The 15,909-nt window shown below is 40.5% G+C and overlaps 1 protein-coding gene and 1 pseudogene across 1 annotated transcript; both read left to right on the forward strand.

The window, feature by feature from the left end:
• Positions 1–4,624: 4,624 nt before the first annotated feature.
• Positions 4,625–12,220, forward strand: LOC131019619 (MICOS complex subunit MIC10-like; annotated as a pseudogene).
• A 691-nt stretch (positions 12,221–12,911) lies between these two features.
• On the forward strand, positions 12,912–15,368 carry LOC131019620 (60S ribosomal protein L6-like). Its single transcript, XM_057948211.1, has 4 exons — positions 12,912–13,282; positions 13,382–13,488; positions 14,802–14,983; positions 15,072–15,368. Exons 1-4 carry the CDS (start codon positions 13,038–13,040, stop codon positions 15,225–15,227), a joined length of 690 nt encoding a protein of 229 aa, XP_057804194.1. The 5' UTR covers positions 12,912–13,037; the 3' UTR covers positions 15,228–15,368.
• The last annotated feature ends 541 nt before the right edge of the window (positions 15,369–15,909 follow it).

The raw sequence follows: 15,909 nt of genomic DNA on the forward strand, positions 1-15,909 counted from the left end.
CAACTTCAAGTCCAAATGAAGTTCGACGTGGAGAAATTCGATGGAATAATAAATTTTGGCTTGTGGCAAGTGCAAGTCAAGGATGTGCTGATACAATCTGGGTTACACAAGGCCCTGAAAGGAAGTCCGGGTGCAGTCAAAAAGTCCGGTGCAGATGATGACGCAAACAACAAGTCCGGTATGAGTGATGAAGATTGGGAGGATCTGGATCTGAAGGCGGCAAGCACAATTCGTCTCTGCTTGGCCAAGAATGTACTTGCAAATGTACATGGGATTTCGAGTGCGAAGGAGCTTTGGGAAAAGCTGGAAGCTCTGTACCAAGCAAAAGGCATCTCGAATCGGTTGTATTTGAAGGAACAATTTCATACCTTACGGATGGATGAAGGTGTGAAGATTTCAGATCACTTGAGTATTCTCAATGGCATTATCTCTGAACTGGAGAGTATTGGAGCAAAAATTGAAGATGAGGATAAGGCGTTGAGACTCATCTTGTCTCTTCCACGTTCCTATGAACACATGAAGCCAATATTAGTTTATGGGAAGGAAACTCTGGTCTTTGCTGAAGTCACGGGCAAACTTCTTTTGGAAGAAAGAAGGCTGATGAGTGAAGGACGTACTTCATCGGAAAATTCAGCAATGGTGGCCTTTAGCAGAGGGAGGAAGAAAGACTCCAAGGGCGTTGTTTGTTGGAGGTGCGGAAAACCCGGCCATACGAAGCGAAACTGTCCAGGTGGAGCTCGTCAAGGTGGAGCGGATTCGGCAGAAAGCTCCGAACAAGCAGCTAACATCGTGTTTGATGATGTCCTTTGAGGACATGAATATCCTTATGGCATGTCCAATGGCCATGATAGAGGATGTGATGATGTTAGTTGGACCACATGTGCATGGTTTTTTGGCATGGATGCAGGTGTGTGGTGAAAAGTATGTCGATGGCTGATGACTTCTAGGAGGGCCAAAAGCTAGAAGGTTGCACCAAAAATTTCAGCAAGGTTTTTTCGACATGTGCCGAAGTAAAATTCTTAGAATGGTTTATTCTAAGTGTTCTACTCATTTGGTGGAGTAGGTTTATTCTCTTTTGAGGATGATGGTTCTTTGTGATAAGAATCATGATTGTCGGTGAAGACAATGGTGTTTTTTCTTTCATTTTTAACAAGGTGGAGATTGTTGGAATTGTGTTAAAAATGAAAGTGGGGATTTTTGTCCCACATTGGTTGAGCTATCAAAGTAGGTGGAGACCCTTAGGCTATTTAAGGAGTTCCAAGGTCTTTGATACAATTGCACCAATCACTACCTTTAGTCTTGTGATTACTTCTAGTTTGAAATTCCTTGCTCTTTGTTTTAGAGGGGTGAGAGGTTTTCAAAGGCTTGTAAGAGTGTAGTGGTTGTGAGTCGAGAGGGTGAGAAATACTGTGTGATTGTAGAAATTTATCATATAGTAATTTTTCAGTGGGTCGTGGTTTTTTCTCCGGATTTGGAGTTTCCACGTTAAATTCTTGTGTTGTTAAATTGTGTCTAGTTTTATTCTTATTTCTTGCTTCTACCAAGTTTGGATGGGGAACTGATTTCCCAACAGCCGCCGTTTCCAGCTCCGGGCTTCGTCTCTGGTGCTCCCGCTTCTGTCTTTCCCGATCGATCAGGTTAACTTTTTCGTTTGTGTTTCGGTTTCGTTCATGCGTGGTTTATTTTGTCGATAAGTGACTGTGTAACCGTTTTTAAAAATTTTGGAAAGTTTTGAGGCGTAGTTCTGAGTTTGTTTGGGAAAGGATTCATATCTGAGGCATACCCAGAGTCCGAGTATCATCCCAGTGGTGATATTGTTGATGGTGATGGCCATATTAGCATTAACGACCTTCTAAACCCACTACCATTACTTGTAAGTTTCCCCCAATTTTTTTTATCTGATCAAAATAATTTTACAACGAAATATTTGTATCTAAAATGAGAGGCCCATTCTATCCATATATATGGGCAATTTGAGTCTAGGGTTTGAAGATTAGTTGTGAAGCCCATTTATGCACAAATGCCTCATATAAATCATCACAGAGTGAGTCAGTCCTTCTAGTCGAGTCTGAGACAACATGGACAGCCAGCAATGAATCAGAATAAGCTAACAAAGGCAAGAGATCATTTTCTATGCAGAAACCAATACCCAGCAAGAGCGCATGGAGTCCTCCCATAAGGGTCATTTTCGTGCAGCCCACATGCCGAGTAGGGATGGCAACGGGGCGAGGCGGGGCCGAGTATTGCTTTCCCATCCCCATCCCCGCCTAAGAAATTCATCCCCGGCCCCGCCTCCATACCCGTTTAAATCGGGGCGGGGTCGGGGCGGGTATTATCCAATGGGGGAAGAATACCCGTCGGGTACCCGCAAAATTTAAATTTAAATTTAAATTAAAGTTAAAATTTACAATAATTTTAACTTAACTTTTATTTCAAATTTATTTAAACTTTTATTAAAATTTGCTTTTTTTCCTTATAGAATAAAGAAAAAATATAGCAAAGTTAATGAAGTTAAGTCTTGTGTAGGAAATCTTATTTATAAAGCCAACTTTCCTCATCTATTCTTTATATTTTCAATGTGGGACAAAAAGGGATGAGAAATGTGGGAGAGTTGAAGAGAAACAATGTCCCACATTGAAAAATGAATGAAAAATGGTGGGTGAATTGTGTTATATAAAGAATGAGAAAAATGTTATATATCATAAATTTGAATTTTAATATAATATTAATACTAATATATTTCTTAAATAATAAAAAATAATTTAAAATATACTAAATATATATTATTCGGGGCGGGTTCGGGGTGGGGATCTATATATCCACCCCCGCCCCAAACCCGACTCGGTTTTATTTTTCATACCCGTCCCCGCCCCGACCCCAAAAGTATTGGCCCCATCCCCACCCATTAGGGTTGGGTACCCGCGGGTATAATTGCCATCCCTAATGCCGAGCCACCGCCTCTTTTACAAAACCTAGCCAATCTCTCACAATGAAACCCACACCTACCATTCCACCACCATTGTGAATCGACACATCCACTTCGAACCGATAGGTCCCCTTGCGCGGTGGAATCCAGCGACTATCCCTCGCAAGAGAGAATATATCGGCTAAAACTAGCCTGAAGACAAGCCTCCTTATACTATTTGAGGAAGAGCTCGCTGCTCTCAATCAAGTTCGGGTCACCACATTCTCTTTTGTCATGCTTCACGTCACACAGAAATTTCCAGATCCACTAAAGACACAGGCCAAGTAATTCAAAGTTGTCAACACAATATTCATTAGCAATGGTTCTACATAAGTCTTCAAAAGTTAGATGTATTTTATTTAATCAACTGTAGTGTTCGCATCATGTACATGTACTTAAACTAAGGCTAAATATTATTTTATGTCCCAACGTATTAGCATTTTAACAAATATGTCCTATCGTTCAGATAAGTGCATAGAAGTACCCAATGTGTTAATATTTTCTTATTTATGTCCCGAAAAAAATTCCGACATCGAAATTGTGACGTGGATCGACGAAATTCCTAATAAGCGCCTTACGTGGCTTTCTTTGGGTCGAAAAATAGAAAACTAATCTAATCTTATGTGGCTTCTTCTTCATCTCTCACTTTTTTCCTTCTCTTTACTCCCTCTTCTTCTTCACAGTCGTCGCCTATACATCTCCATCTTTGGCGAGTTCCACAGTCGGCCATCACCACCACCACCACCACTAATCTCATCTATCATCTTCTTCCAGAAAAGAAGCGAGCCCTATCCAAGAGATCCCCAAATTTCTCCATTTCCTTCTTTTTTGATTCTGACCAGAGCCACTCGTTAGAGTCGTCGTCGTCTCATCTTCATCTCCGGCGAATTCCGCAGTTGGCCATCACCACCACCATTAATCATGTCGGTCCTCTTCTTCCAGAAAAGGGGTGAGCCCTAACCAAGAGATCCCCAATTTTCTCCTACTCCTCTCTTGATTCCGACCACAACCTCCTCTTCATCTCCAACGAGTTCTGCAGTTGGCCATCACCACCACTACAAATCATATCGGCCATCTTCTTCCGGAAAAGAGACGAGCCCTAACAAAGAGATCCCCAGTTTTATCCTCTTTCCTCTCTCTTGATTCTGGTCATAACTGCTTGTCAAAGTCGTCGTCGTCGCCGCTTCGCCACAGCAGCAGCAACACTTCCACTGCCTTATCTCTCTGCCAAACGGTCACCACCACCAAACTTTTTCCCTCTCTATCTCAGCCGAGCAGCAAATATAGGAGCGATGCAAGACCTGTAATCAATTTATTTTTCTTTCAGTCCAACAAAGCCACATAATATGCATATTTGGCTTTTCGTCGATCCACGTCCCCGGAAATTTTTCGGGACAAAAATAAGAAAAAATTGATACGTTGAATACTTCTATGCACTTATTCAAACGATAGTTATTAAAATGCTAATACATTGGGATATAAAGTAATATTTATCCTAAACTAAATATGATCATAAAAAAATCTGTTACTCTTTTATTTGGGGAAATAAATCTATTACTCTTTTTTGGGCCTAATGACTCTTACTAACGCTGAAAGATCTATTAAGGCCCAAACAAATTAAAAACTAACGGATTTTTTTTTAAAATAAAAAATAAAGAAAATCAAAAAAATAAAATTTTCAGAGGCCAATGGAAAAAGAAAAGCGGAAAAATTTAGAAATCCGGACACATAGCGTAACCCTCAGTTGAAATCGGAGAGAATTTCGTTGTTGATTGAGAGGGAGATAGATTCCAGAGTCAAAAGTCGGAAGGAATTGTAGCGATTTTGTTGAAAACCATTCAAAATGGTTGAAAACAGAGTTGAGATTCCAGAGACATACAATTTGAATGCGAAATGGGATGTCTGTGTTGATTTGAGCGTCCGCCGCTTCGCGTACTCGTCATTCGCCGGCGGTTTCGCCGGACTTCTTTTTTTCTGAGAGTGTTCCCTCTCAAATTTACGTGTTTTTAGTTTTGTTAGTCGTTGATGTTGCGAAATTTGTGGTTTTGGTGTTTTGAGCTCGATAATTTGGTAGCTAGGTTTTGTGTTCTAGTGAGGAAGAGAATGTATGCAAATGGGAGTAGATCGTGTTGTCATGTGCATAGTAGACTAATCTGTTGTGAAATGATTATGTGTTTGTGTATGATTTTGTTTTTTCCAAGTGTTGCTAATGTAGAATGCAGAATGTATGCTGATTTTGTTTTTTGGAAGTAAATGATTGTTAATGTAGAATTCAGACTTCATGCTGATTTTGTTTCTCCAATTCAACATTTTGTTATAGAGTATTGTGATTAGGAGAGTTTTTCAATGATGCAGAGAAAGATCCATTTTCTCTTTTTGCATTTTCTTACCAATGTCTTTGATGCATATTCACGTGAATTAGTTTATCGATCAGTTTCACCAATCAGTCAGCTATGTTGAATGTTGCACCAGGAAGTCCTGTAACACGCTGGGCTTCGGTAGCATTTGGTGCTGGGGTGGGGATCGGCTCTGCATACTCTGAATGTGCTCATAAATTTAATACAGCTGCACCAAAATCGACTTCTCTGCCCGAGGTAAGTAAGTGAAAATTCTGCTTTTCGTGATGTACCAGTCACAGGTTGTATCACTTTCATTTGGAGATATGAATGTTCCTTGAATGAAATTATGTTGCCGTTTGTGAAGACGTGACATTGATTTTAACATGTTCTATTCAAGGTAGTAATTCATGAGTTTCTGGTTAACAAGAGTTCGGATGCACTATTCTATTTCTTTTTTCGGGTCCGTTGGTATGAAATTAGCATTGTATACACTTGAGCTCAATAAGTGAATAGAGATGGTCTATGAATTTTTTTTTTTTGTGGTGTGTCTGCATTTATTGGTAAACAATGACATCCAGATATCATAATCTGTGGATACTTTGGATTCGTCGGGACAAATTTATCTATGCTCTAGTAGAAGTTTGGATGTTTCTGACTTTCTTATAATATTATGCATCTATTTTTGGTTGTGTTAAAAAACATGTTATCATCATAGAGAGAATTTGTTTCTTGAATATTGTTCTTGTATTTCTTTTTTCTTGATTTTTCCTGCTGATACAATCATCCCCTTTTATAGTGTTTAGAAAGGGAGCTGATATTCTACAACATCATGAGGATCCCTACAACATCATGAGGATCCCTACAACATCATGAATATTCCTACAACATCATGAGGATCCCTACAACATCATGAGGATCCCTACAACATCATGAATATTCCTACAACATCTTTTGACTAACTTTATCTTTTTGACTAACTTTTTTATTCTCAACACTCCCCCTCAAGTTGAGTGACGGGATTTCCGATACTCAACTTGGAAAGCACTTCTGAGAAACTTTTGAAATCTACAGCTTTGGTTAGGATATCAGCGAGTTGATCTTCGGACCTCACGAACGGGAGCTCCACAATCTTTTCCTCAATCTTTTCCTTGATGAAGTGCCTATCCACTTCGACATGTTTAGTTCTGTCATGTTGAACTGGGTTTTCAGATATGCTGATGGCAGCCTTGTTGTCGCAGTACATTTGACACGTCTTTGTTGAGTGAAGTCCTAATTCCATCAACAATCTTCTTAGCCAAAGGACTTCGGTTAACCCACTCTTGATCCCTCTGAATTCTGATTCTGCACTTGAGAGAGCTACCACCTTTTGTTTCTTACTCCTCCATGAGACAAGATTCCCTCCGATGAATGCAAAGTATCCAGCTGTTGACTTCCTGTCTACTGGGTTTCCAGCCCAGTCAGCATCTGTGTAAGCTTGTACCTCGAGGTGTTCAGTCTTCTTGAACAGCACTCCATAGTCAAAAGTCTTCTTCAAATATCTCACGATTCTGAGCGCAGCTTCCATGTGGTCAGCCTGTGGTTGGTGCATGAATTGGCTAACAACACCAACAGCATAAGCAATGTCAGGTCGAGTATGGGAAAGATAGATAAGTTTCCCTACCAGACGCTGATATTGTCCTCGATCGGCTAACTGAGCTCCTTCCACAATTTGTAGCCCATGATTTACGATCATAGGAGTTTCTGCTGGCTTGCAATCTAGCATCCCAGTTTCAGCTAGGAGATCTAGAGTATACTTCTTCTGGTTGATGAAGATCCCCTTCTTTGATCTGAGAACTTCAATTCCGAGGAAGTATTTTAGTTTTCCTAAGTCCTTCATTTCGAACTCTTTGAACAAGCTTTCTTTCAACTTTTGAATCTCCTCTGTGTCATCCCCTGTTATAATCATGTCATCAACATAAATAACCAAACAAGAGATTAGATCACCTCGTTTCTTTAAGAATAAGGTGTGATCTGAGTTGCTTTGCTGGTACCCAAACTTCTTCATGGCTGCGGTGAATCTTCCAAACCAAGCTCTAGGAGACTGCTTGAGCCCATATAAGGTTTTCTTCAACTTGCAAACTTCACCCTCTCCAAAATCTCCTGAAAAGCCTTGAGGCACCTCCATGTAGACTTCTCTTTCTTCTTCAAGCTCTCCATGTAGGAAAGCATTTGTAACATCGAACTGATGAAGATCCCAGTCCTTATTAGCAGCAATTGAGATGAGCACTCTGACAGTGTTCATCTTTGCAACAGGTGAGAAGGTCTCCTCATAGTCGATTCCATACATCTGTGTGTATCCTTTTGCGACCAATCGAGCTTTGTAACGCTCAATAGATCCATCCGATCTCCTTTTGATTGTGAAGACCCATCTGCATCCTACAGTTTTCTTCCCTTTTGGTAGTCTACACTTCTCCCATGTATGGTTTCGATTCAGTGCACTTATTTCTTTCTTCATGGCATCTCTCCAGTGTTTACTTTTCAGAGCCTGTTCTGCTGTTTGTGGTATTTCTTCATCATACAGGGCCGCCTCATAAGCTGCGGCGGTTTTGGATATGTTTCCTTTTGCTACATTCCCAATTGCGTACCGAGAATTCTTCCCAAACTTTTCCGGGGAATACCGTTTGGGAGGGATACCCCGAGTACTCCTGGGTGGTAGAACATATCCCTTTGTACCTTCATTTGTTGTACTCTCCTCATGATCCCTTTCAACAAGGCATTGATTCTCTTCCTGATTCCTTTCAACATCTTGAGACATATGATCAGTGAAACCATAAATCTCAGTGGTAAGTTCAGGGGTGTTTACCTCAGATACCAGCGGCGGAGGAGATATTGGCTGAGGAGGCGGACTTTGTACAGTAGTGGATGGAGTTTGCTCTGTGGCAAGGTTAACTTTTTCTGTTGGATCTGCTTCCGGGCTGTTTGGCATTGGTAACCAACTTAACAAGTCAATCTCACTCTCACTCTCCCCCTGACTGGTAAGGTGGTTACTATAAAAATACTCAGTTTCAAGGAAATCACAGTTCATGGTGGTGATAATTTGACGGGTTTTGGAATTGTAACACCTATATCCTTTTTGATTAACCCCATATCCTACAAACACACACTTGACTGCACAAGGAGAGAGTTTGGTGCGTTCATGTTTAGGAATGTGAACGAAAACAGAGCACCCAAAGACCCGTGGTTGAAGTGTAAGGGCAATAGGTATGGAAGCCAGGGTAGACAATTTCTGTAATGGGGTTTTAAGTTTAAGAGTCCTAGTAGGGAGACGGTTAACAAGGTAAACCGAGGTTGCCACAGCCTCGGGCCAAAACGAGGAGGGAACATGAGACTCAATCATCATAGAACGAGTCATTTCAAGTAAAATTCGGTTTTTTTCTTTCGGCAACTCCGTTTTGTTCAGGAGTGTGGGGGCAAGTAGTTTGATGAATAATCCCTTTTGTTTGACAAAAAATTTTCATGGAATTATTAACAAATTCCCCCCCATTGTCGGTTCTAAGGGTTTGTATGTTTTTCTGAAACTGAGTTTGAGCCATAGTATGGAAATGAGTAAATTTTTCAAAAACTTCAGATTTGTGTTTTAAAAAATATACCCATGTCATCCTAGTGCAATCATCAATAAATAGCAAAAAATATTTAAAACCTTGTCCCCCTATCACGGGCGAAGGACCCCAAACGTCAGAATGAACTAAAGAAAACATAGAGTTCACTTGTGTATCATTTGATTTGAAAGATTGTCTATGGCTTTTAGCTAAGATACAAGTTTCACAAGAAAGAGTATCACTTTGGAGTAATTTTGGAAATAAAAGTTTAAGGTATCCCGTGGAAGGATGTCCTAACCGACGATGCCAAAGCCAAGCTTCCCGGTTTGCAGTTCCGTGAGCCAGCATCACATTGCCTTTTTGAGCAATCTCATCCACATAGTACAGTCCATTTTTCTCAGTGCCACGCCCAATAATCTCCCCCGTCCTGATATCCTGAAGAAAACAGAAGTGATGATGCATTAGCATGGTACAATTGAGTTCTTTGGTAACATGACTAATTGACAACAACTTATGAGATAGGGACGGCACATATAGACAATTGGATAATCGCAAGGTTGGGGTAATTTCTATATTTCCGGCCCCTTCTACTTGAGTTAAGTCACCATTAGCAGTTTGCACATGAGTTCTAAAGGATTTTGATGACTCAAGTATATCTGATTTATCAAAAGTCATAGTGTCTGTAGCCCCACAATCAAAAATCCAATTTTTGTTCCTACTGATTTGTTTATTTGAGACTTGACATGCAGTAGGGGTTTTTTTCGAATTTTCACAAAGTTTAGGGTCAAAATTAGACTTTTGCATAACTGTGGGGCTGTTTTGAATAACATGGGGTTTATTCTGGGATTTCCCTAAACTTGAGGGACTAGACTCAAAAAAATGGGGTTTCTTTTGTAATTTTCGAAAAATAGGGGACTGAGATTGAGAGAAGGCAAAAATGGGAGGGTTTGATGGATATTCATCAAACCCTATACCTAATATTTCCTCCCTTTGACCGAACAATCTCGCCTCTCTCTCCCTTTGACTGAAATCAGCCGCTGATTCCTCCTTTCCTCTCTCGGTTCCGCCTCCATTAACGCCGGCATAGGCTCCGGCAGTCGACAGCCTGCTGTTTCCTCGGCCATCTCGGCCTGGGAAGGTGGTCGCGGTTACGCCTCTCTCGGAACTCACGCCTCTCTCGGAACTCTCGGCTCCACCCACGGCTACCGCCGATCCGGCGGTCTCTCGGCCATCAACGCCGGCCGCCGCCTTCCCTTTTGCTTCCCACCATTCGGGGTAGCCGATGAGTCGAAAGCACCCTTCTTTGGTGTGCCTCGTCATTCCACAGTTTGTGCAAATGAGCTTCGATTTGTCCTCCCTTTTTGGTTTCGAAAATGGTAAGCCGGGACCTCTGCCGCCGGAGGTGCTGGCAGCGTGGGGTGGTCGGCCGCTGGTTCCAGAGTGGTGGCGGGAGGAGGCGAGTCCAGCCCCTATTTCTCCCGATGATGAGCCTTTATTTTCGGTAGAGTTGGTTGCCGGCTGCAGGATCTGTAGCCGGGCGGCCTCTCGTCTTACTTTTGAGAAAGCCGATTCGGCTGAGGGAATGGGTGTTTCTTTGAGGATGTCTCGCCGGATGTTATCGTATTTCCGATCCAACCCAGAGAGGAATTGATAGAGTCTCCGGTTCTCGATTAATTTCCGGTATTTATTGATTCCTTCTTCACAACACCCGAGAGGATCCGGCTCCCTTCGATCGATGGTGAGCCAAATCGCCTGCAGTTCGTTCCAATAATCCTCCAGAGTAAGTACTCCTTGGCTTACTTTGTTGGCCTTAACTTCAAGGTCGTAAATCTGAAAAGGATCGACCCCGCTTCCATAGGTGATAGCGAGGCTATCCCAGACAGCTTTTGCCGTTTGGTGTTGAGCAAAGTTCACCACTAACTTTGTTTCCATGTTTTGTATGAGCCATGAAAAAACTGATAGATCTGTTTCCTCCCATTTGTAGTAGTCGGGATCCGTTGTTTTTGGAGGTGGTGGTCGGCCGGTGATGTGGCCGGATTTCCCTCTACTCCCTATGGCCACCTTCATGAGGCGAGCCCATAGGGCGTAGTTATTGCCATCAAGCTTGATTCCCAGCGAGATTGTGTTTGAGTTTTGCACTAAATTTGCAATCTGTAGTGATAATTCTTGTGAGGCTGTTGTTTTTGGATCGGTAATTTGGGTTTCTTCTGACATGTTTTGTTTTGTGGTTTGTTTTCAGGTGAAACAGCGTGAGATAAGAACAGGTTTGATCGAAAAAAAAAAAAAAAAAAAAAAAAAAAGGGATTGAGTAAGGGATTTGGAAACTATGATGATAATTTTCTGAGTTTCAAGGATTTAACCCGCTTTGATACCATGTTAAAAAACATGTTATCATCATAGAGAGAATTTGTTTCTTGAATATTGTTCTTGTATTTCTTTTTTCTTGATTTTTCCTGCTGATACAATCATCCCCTTTTATAGTGTTTAGAAAGTGAGCTGATATTCTACAACATCATGAGGATCCCTACAACATCATGAATATTCCTACAACATCATGAGGATCCCTACAACATCATGAGGATCCCTACAACATCATGAATATTCCTACAACATCTTTTGACTAACTTTATCTTTTTGACTAACTTTTTTATTCTCAACAGTGTGCAAATCCTTGAATGAGTCATAAATTTGAGATTAGTGGGTAACTGGAAGTAGATGAGAATGGTTCCTAGACAGTCGGTCTTATAATGTGAGTTTGGTTTTTCTGTTTCTCGTAATGTCTTTGTAATAGTGTTAAATGTTACTATTGCTTCCTTTGTTTTCCTTTTCCACTTGTTATTGTGATTGATCGTATATGAATTTTTGCATCTTGTTCGCCTCATATTCCATCCTTATGTGCATTTTGAATAAATGAATTTACTTATTGCAGGCTGGAGATGAATAAAGCAACGACAACTTCACAGCATGTTTTCATAGGATTTCGGCTTCCATTTCCATATATTTGCCTCTTGTCTACTCAGAGAAGGTATTGCCAGGAATTCTGCTTCGCTTTTACTCAAATAACGTAGCGATTTATTGCATTGATTTCATGAATGCTATCTCTTTCTTTTGACTCTGTCCGAGAGAAGCTGAACACAAGACAAAAGAAGATAATAATCAGTATTGTTTCGAGATAATTGAAGAGGACATGTTTCCTGTCTATCAATGCTCCTATTTCCTTCTTGTGTAGAATTCTGCATTGGATTGAATCTCTAATGAGTTTATTGGACAACTTTTTACATTTTTTGTCTTTTTTTGTTTTACTAAACCAATCAAATGCACTCACTTGTTTGCTCCCTGTTCATGGATGTTGGCTCATATTTTCGAGGTTAATTTTACTTACCTTTTGGCTCTTCCATATTTTGGATATTAGTTGCTTTGTTGTTAATCATCGATAACTAGTTCATTATATTTCAATAAAGAATATGAATACTTTATTCTCTTTTGATAGATTCAACCGAAAATACTTAAAATCAAACCTAATAAGTTAGTATAACTCTAGTATCCCTAAATGCTCAAGAACTCTTCCTTCTTTTTTCGTTTTTTTTTCACCAATCAAATCAGAAATTGAAAATAAAACCTACTGCAGTTCTATCCACCACTCTACGAAAGTCCATAAACTCTTTGGCGGATGCAAAAATATATTTTCGGACAAGCAAAAGTCAAAATATTTCAACTCTTATATATCTTGGGAGGAGCCAAAGTCAAAAAAATTCAACTCGAAAAACTGTTGAATTGAAAATTTCTTGAAATCTAACAAGGCTACAAATTATGCGTACATTTATAATGATACCAAAACATGAATGTTTAACGACGACAAAACGTAACTTGATTAGTAAGAAATTTCAGCTCTAAGCAGAGGATCGACTATGTGAGTAACCTAATGTGCGTGAAATGTAGCTCTATTTTGAGTCCATTGAATCTACAATTCCAAACTAGGCCCAAGTATCGGCCCATAATAACAACTTAAATAAAGCCCAAGAATGGCCCAACAAAACAAGGGCTCAATTAGGTTTGAAGCGCATATAAATCAAGCTAGGGTTTTTGCTTCACATTTCCTACCTCGCCTGCGCTAAATCATACACACACAGAAAGTAGTGAGCTGCAGCTGCTGCAATGGCGCCGAAGCAGAAGACTCGCAATCCGGAGCTCATTCCCGGAGTCCACAAGGTCTCTCGCTCACAGATGTACCACAAGCGCGGCCTCTGGGCAATTAAGGCCAAAAACGGTGGCAAATTCCCAGTCCACGCCAAGCAAGAGGCCGGCGCCGTCGTCGAGGAAAAACAGCCCAAATTTTACCCCGCTGATGACATCAAGAAGCCGCTCTCCAACAAGCGCAAGCCTAAGCCCACCAAGCTCAGGTTTTTTTCTATAATTTTTTTTTTTTTTTTTTTTTATGGTTTGTGTTGGTGTTTGCCCACATAGTTTTTTACGGATTTGTGCTGATTTGTTTGTTTTAGGGCGAGTGTTACTCCTGGGACAGTATTGATTATTTTGACCGGGAGGTTTAAGGGAAAGAGAGTTGTGTTCTTGAAGCAGCTCACTTCTGGATTACTGCTTGTCACTGGTGAGATTTCTTTTAAATGTTTGAAATATCTGTAATTTTGTATTCCATTTCTTCCTTTTATGTTCGAGTTCGTTTTGATCGGTTGATTGGTTAGATACATTATTAGCTGCTTCGTGATTTGAATGAATCTGTTGTTGAAATTTGCTGCCTAATTTGCATTGATTGCCGCAATAAACAAAGTTTTTTTTAATCACAAATTTTCACTGTTTTTCGTAGTGAAAAATTTGCAAGCTTTTTGACTGCCTTTTATATGAAACAAGTGTTAGTGTTTCTGTTGTATGTGTGTCGGTTAGTTTTGTGGCGATTCTCTTTTTGGGGCGAAATTTTCAGTTCTAGTATTGCCCAAGTAAATTTGAATCGTTGAACAGCAAGCCCTTCTGTTGATGCTGTGGCGAGCTAACAATTTGGGTGGCTCCCACTTTTCCGGATGTAGTGTTCTCCTATCCTATTGTCTTGGGGAGTGGGTTCCCGCAATTCTCTCTTTGATTTGCCATGAGAAATAAATTACTATTCTATTTTAAACAGTTCTTGCTTCAGTCTTGCGCTTAGCATATATATGCCCAGTCTAAGCTGTTTGGTGTGTTACTAACTGTTAGATTTAAGCTTTTTTCCCCCTTAATTTTCACTGTGCTTCTTGATGTGTAGATAAAATGGAATCCAGTGCTTGATGAACTGTTAGATTTACTCTTTGAACTGTTAGATTTAAGCTTTTTCCCCCTTAATTTGCACTGTGCTTCTTGATGTGTAGATAAAATGGAACAACTTTAAAATGGAATCCAGTGCTTGATGAATGGAGAAGATGTGTAGGTTTGACTATGCTTTGTCTGTGTAGGTTTAGGACTCATGTGATGATTCACCATTTGGGGCGAGATATCTTAAATTCTTGTATTGCCCAAGTGATTTAATCATCAAACAGCAAACCCCTTCTGTTGATTCTGTGTTTTGGTCTTCTGTTTTGGTTGACCTCTCACTTTTTCCGGAGGGGTTGCTCTCATATCCTATTGCCTTGGGTAGTGGGTTGCCACGATTACCTCTTGGGACTTGCCATGAGAATTACATTTATGAATACATGTTTACGTTACCCAATTAGAATTCTGGTCTGTCGATTTTATAGTCTTCGAGGAATTAGCCCAGTCTAGAGGTAAATCATTGTTTGCACCAATTCCATTTCTATGTGGTTACTCCACTTGCTTCTGATCATCTACTATTATTGCATGTTGTTGTTGTGTGATGATAATAATGAGTACATCTGTAAATGAAGATCAAGATACTTTTCAACTGTGGTCATTTATTTGTTTCTAATGTTACTGCAGGTCCCTACAAGGTCAATGGTGTTCCTCTAAGACGTGTCAACCAGGCCTATGTTATTGGAACCTCCACAAAGGTCGACATTTCTGGTGTGGATATCTCCAAGTTTGACGACAAGTACTTTGGCAAGCAAGTTGAGAAGAAGAAAAAGAAAGGAGAGAATGAGTTCTTTGAGGCTGAGAAACAGGTTTGTTTCCTCATCCTATTCACAACTCATGATTGATTCTTGAGTCAATATTTTTTAGTTCTAATGGTGCATGGTTTGATAAATGTAGGAGAAGAACACACTCCCAGCGGAGAAGAAGGATGACCAGAAGGCTGTTGATGCCCCATTGTTAAAGGCTTTGGAGGCTGTCCCAGATTTGAAGGCTTATTTGGGGGCGAGGTTCTCGTTGAAGGCCGGCATGAAACCACATGAGTTGGTGTTTTAGAGAAGAAGCGTGTTTGAGACATAGGCACTATTTTGTTATTTTTTATCTGCTTTTGTGTCCTTTGAACCTAATTTTGTTAGGGTTTGTATTGAGAACAAATATTTCTCTCTGGTATAAACATTATGAAAGTTTTGCTTGCCACATTTTTTCTAGATTTTTATATTATAGTATTTACTTTTGATAATTTCGAAGTATGATTTCCCCGTTCAAGTTTGTGTTGGTACATGAATTTCCCCGTTCAAGTTTGACTTCTTTTCGTCGTGGTCTTTCTGTTGTTTAAAGAGCTTCAAATTCTCTAGTGCCCATTTTGTTTTTAAAATATACCACCCATTACGAATTGCCTTTTAGGGCACCCATAGCGAGACTCACCGAGTAGGCTCGTGTGAACCTATGTTAGGGTACACACAGTGGGACTCTAGGCTCGTGTGAACCTGTTGCTCCCCAGATGTTAGGGCACCCACAGTGGGACTCGCCGAGCACGCTCGCGTGAGTCTGCTGCTGTTGTTGAGCCCCCAACCGGAGGCACGGTGGATTTTCGTTGTTGAGCCCGGCGGAGGGACATGTTTTAGTGCACCTGATTCGAAGAGGAGAGAGGACACATTATGTACACATCCAATCCAAAAATTGCATAAATTAAATACTAATATAAAAAGAATTGGGAGGGCCAATTTTGCATGTTCAA

Source organism: Salvia miltiorrhiza, chromosome 4 (assembly GCF_028751815.1).
Source record: "Salvia miltiorrhiza cultivar Shanhuang (shh) chromosome 4, IMPLAD_Smil_shh, whole genome shotgun sequence".
Lineage (NCBI taxonomy): Eukaryota > Viridiplantae > Streptophyta > Magnoliopsida > Lamiales > Lamiaceae > Salvia > Salvia miltiorrhiza.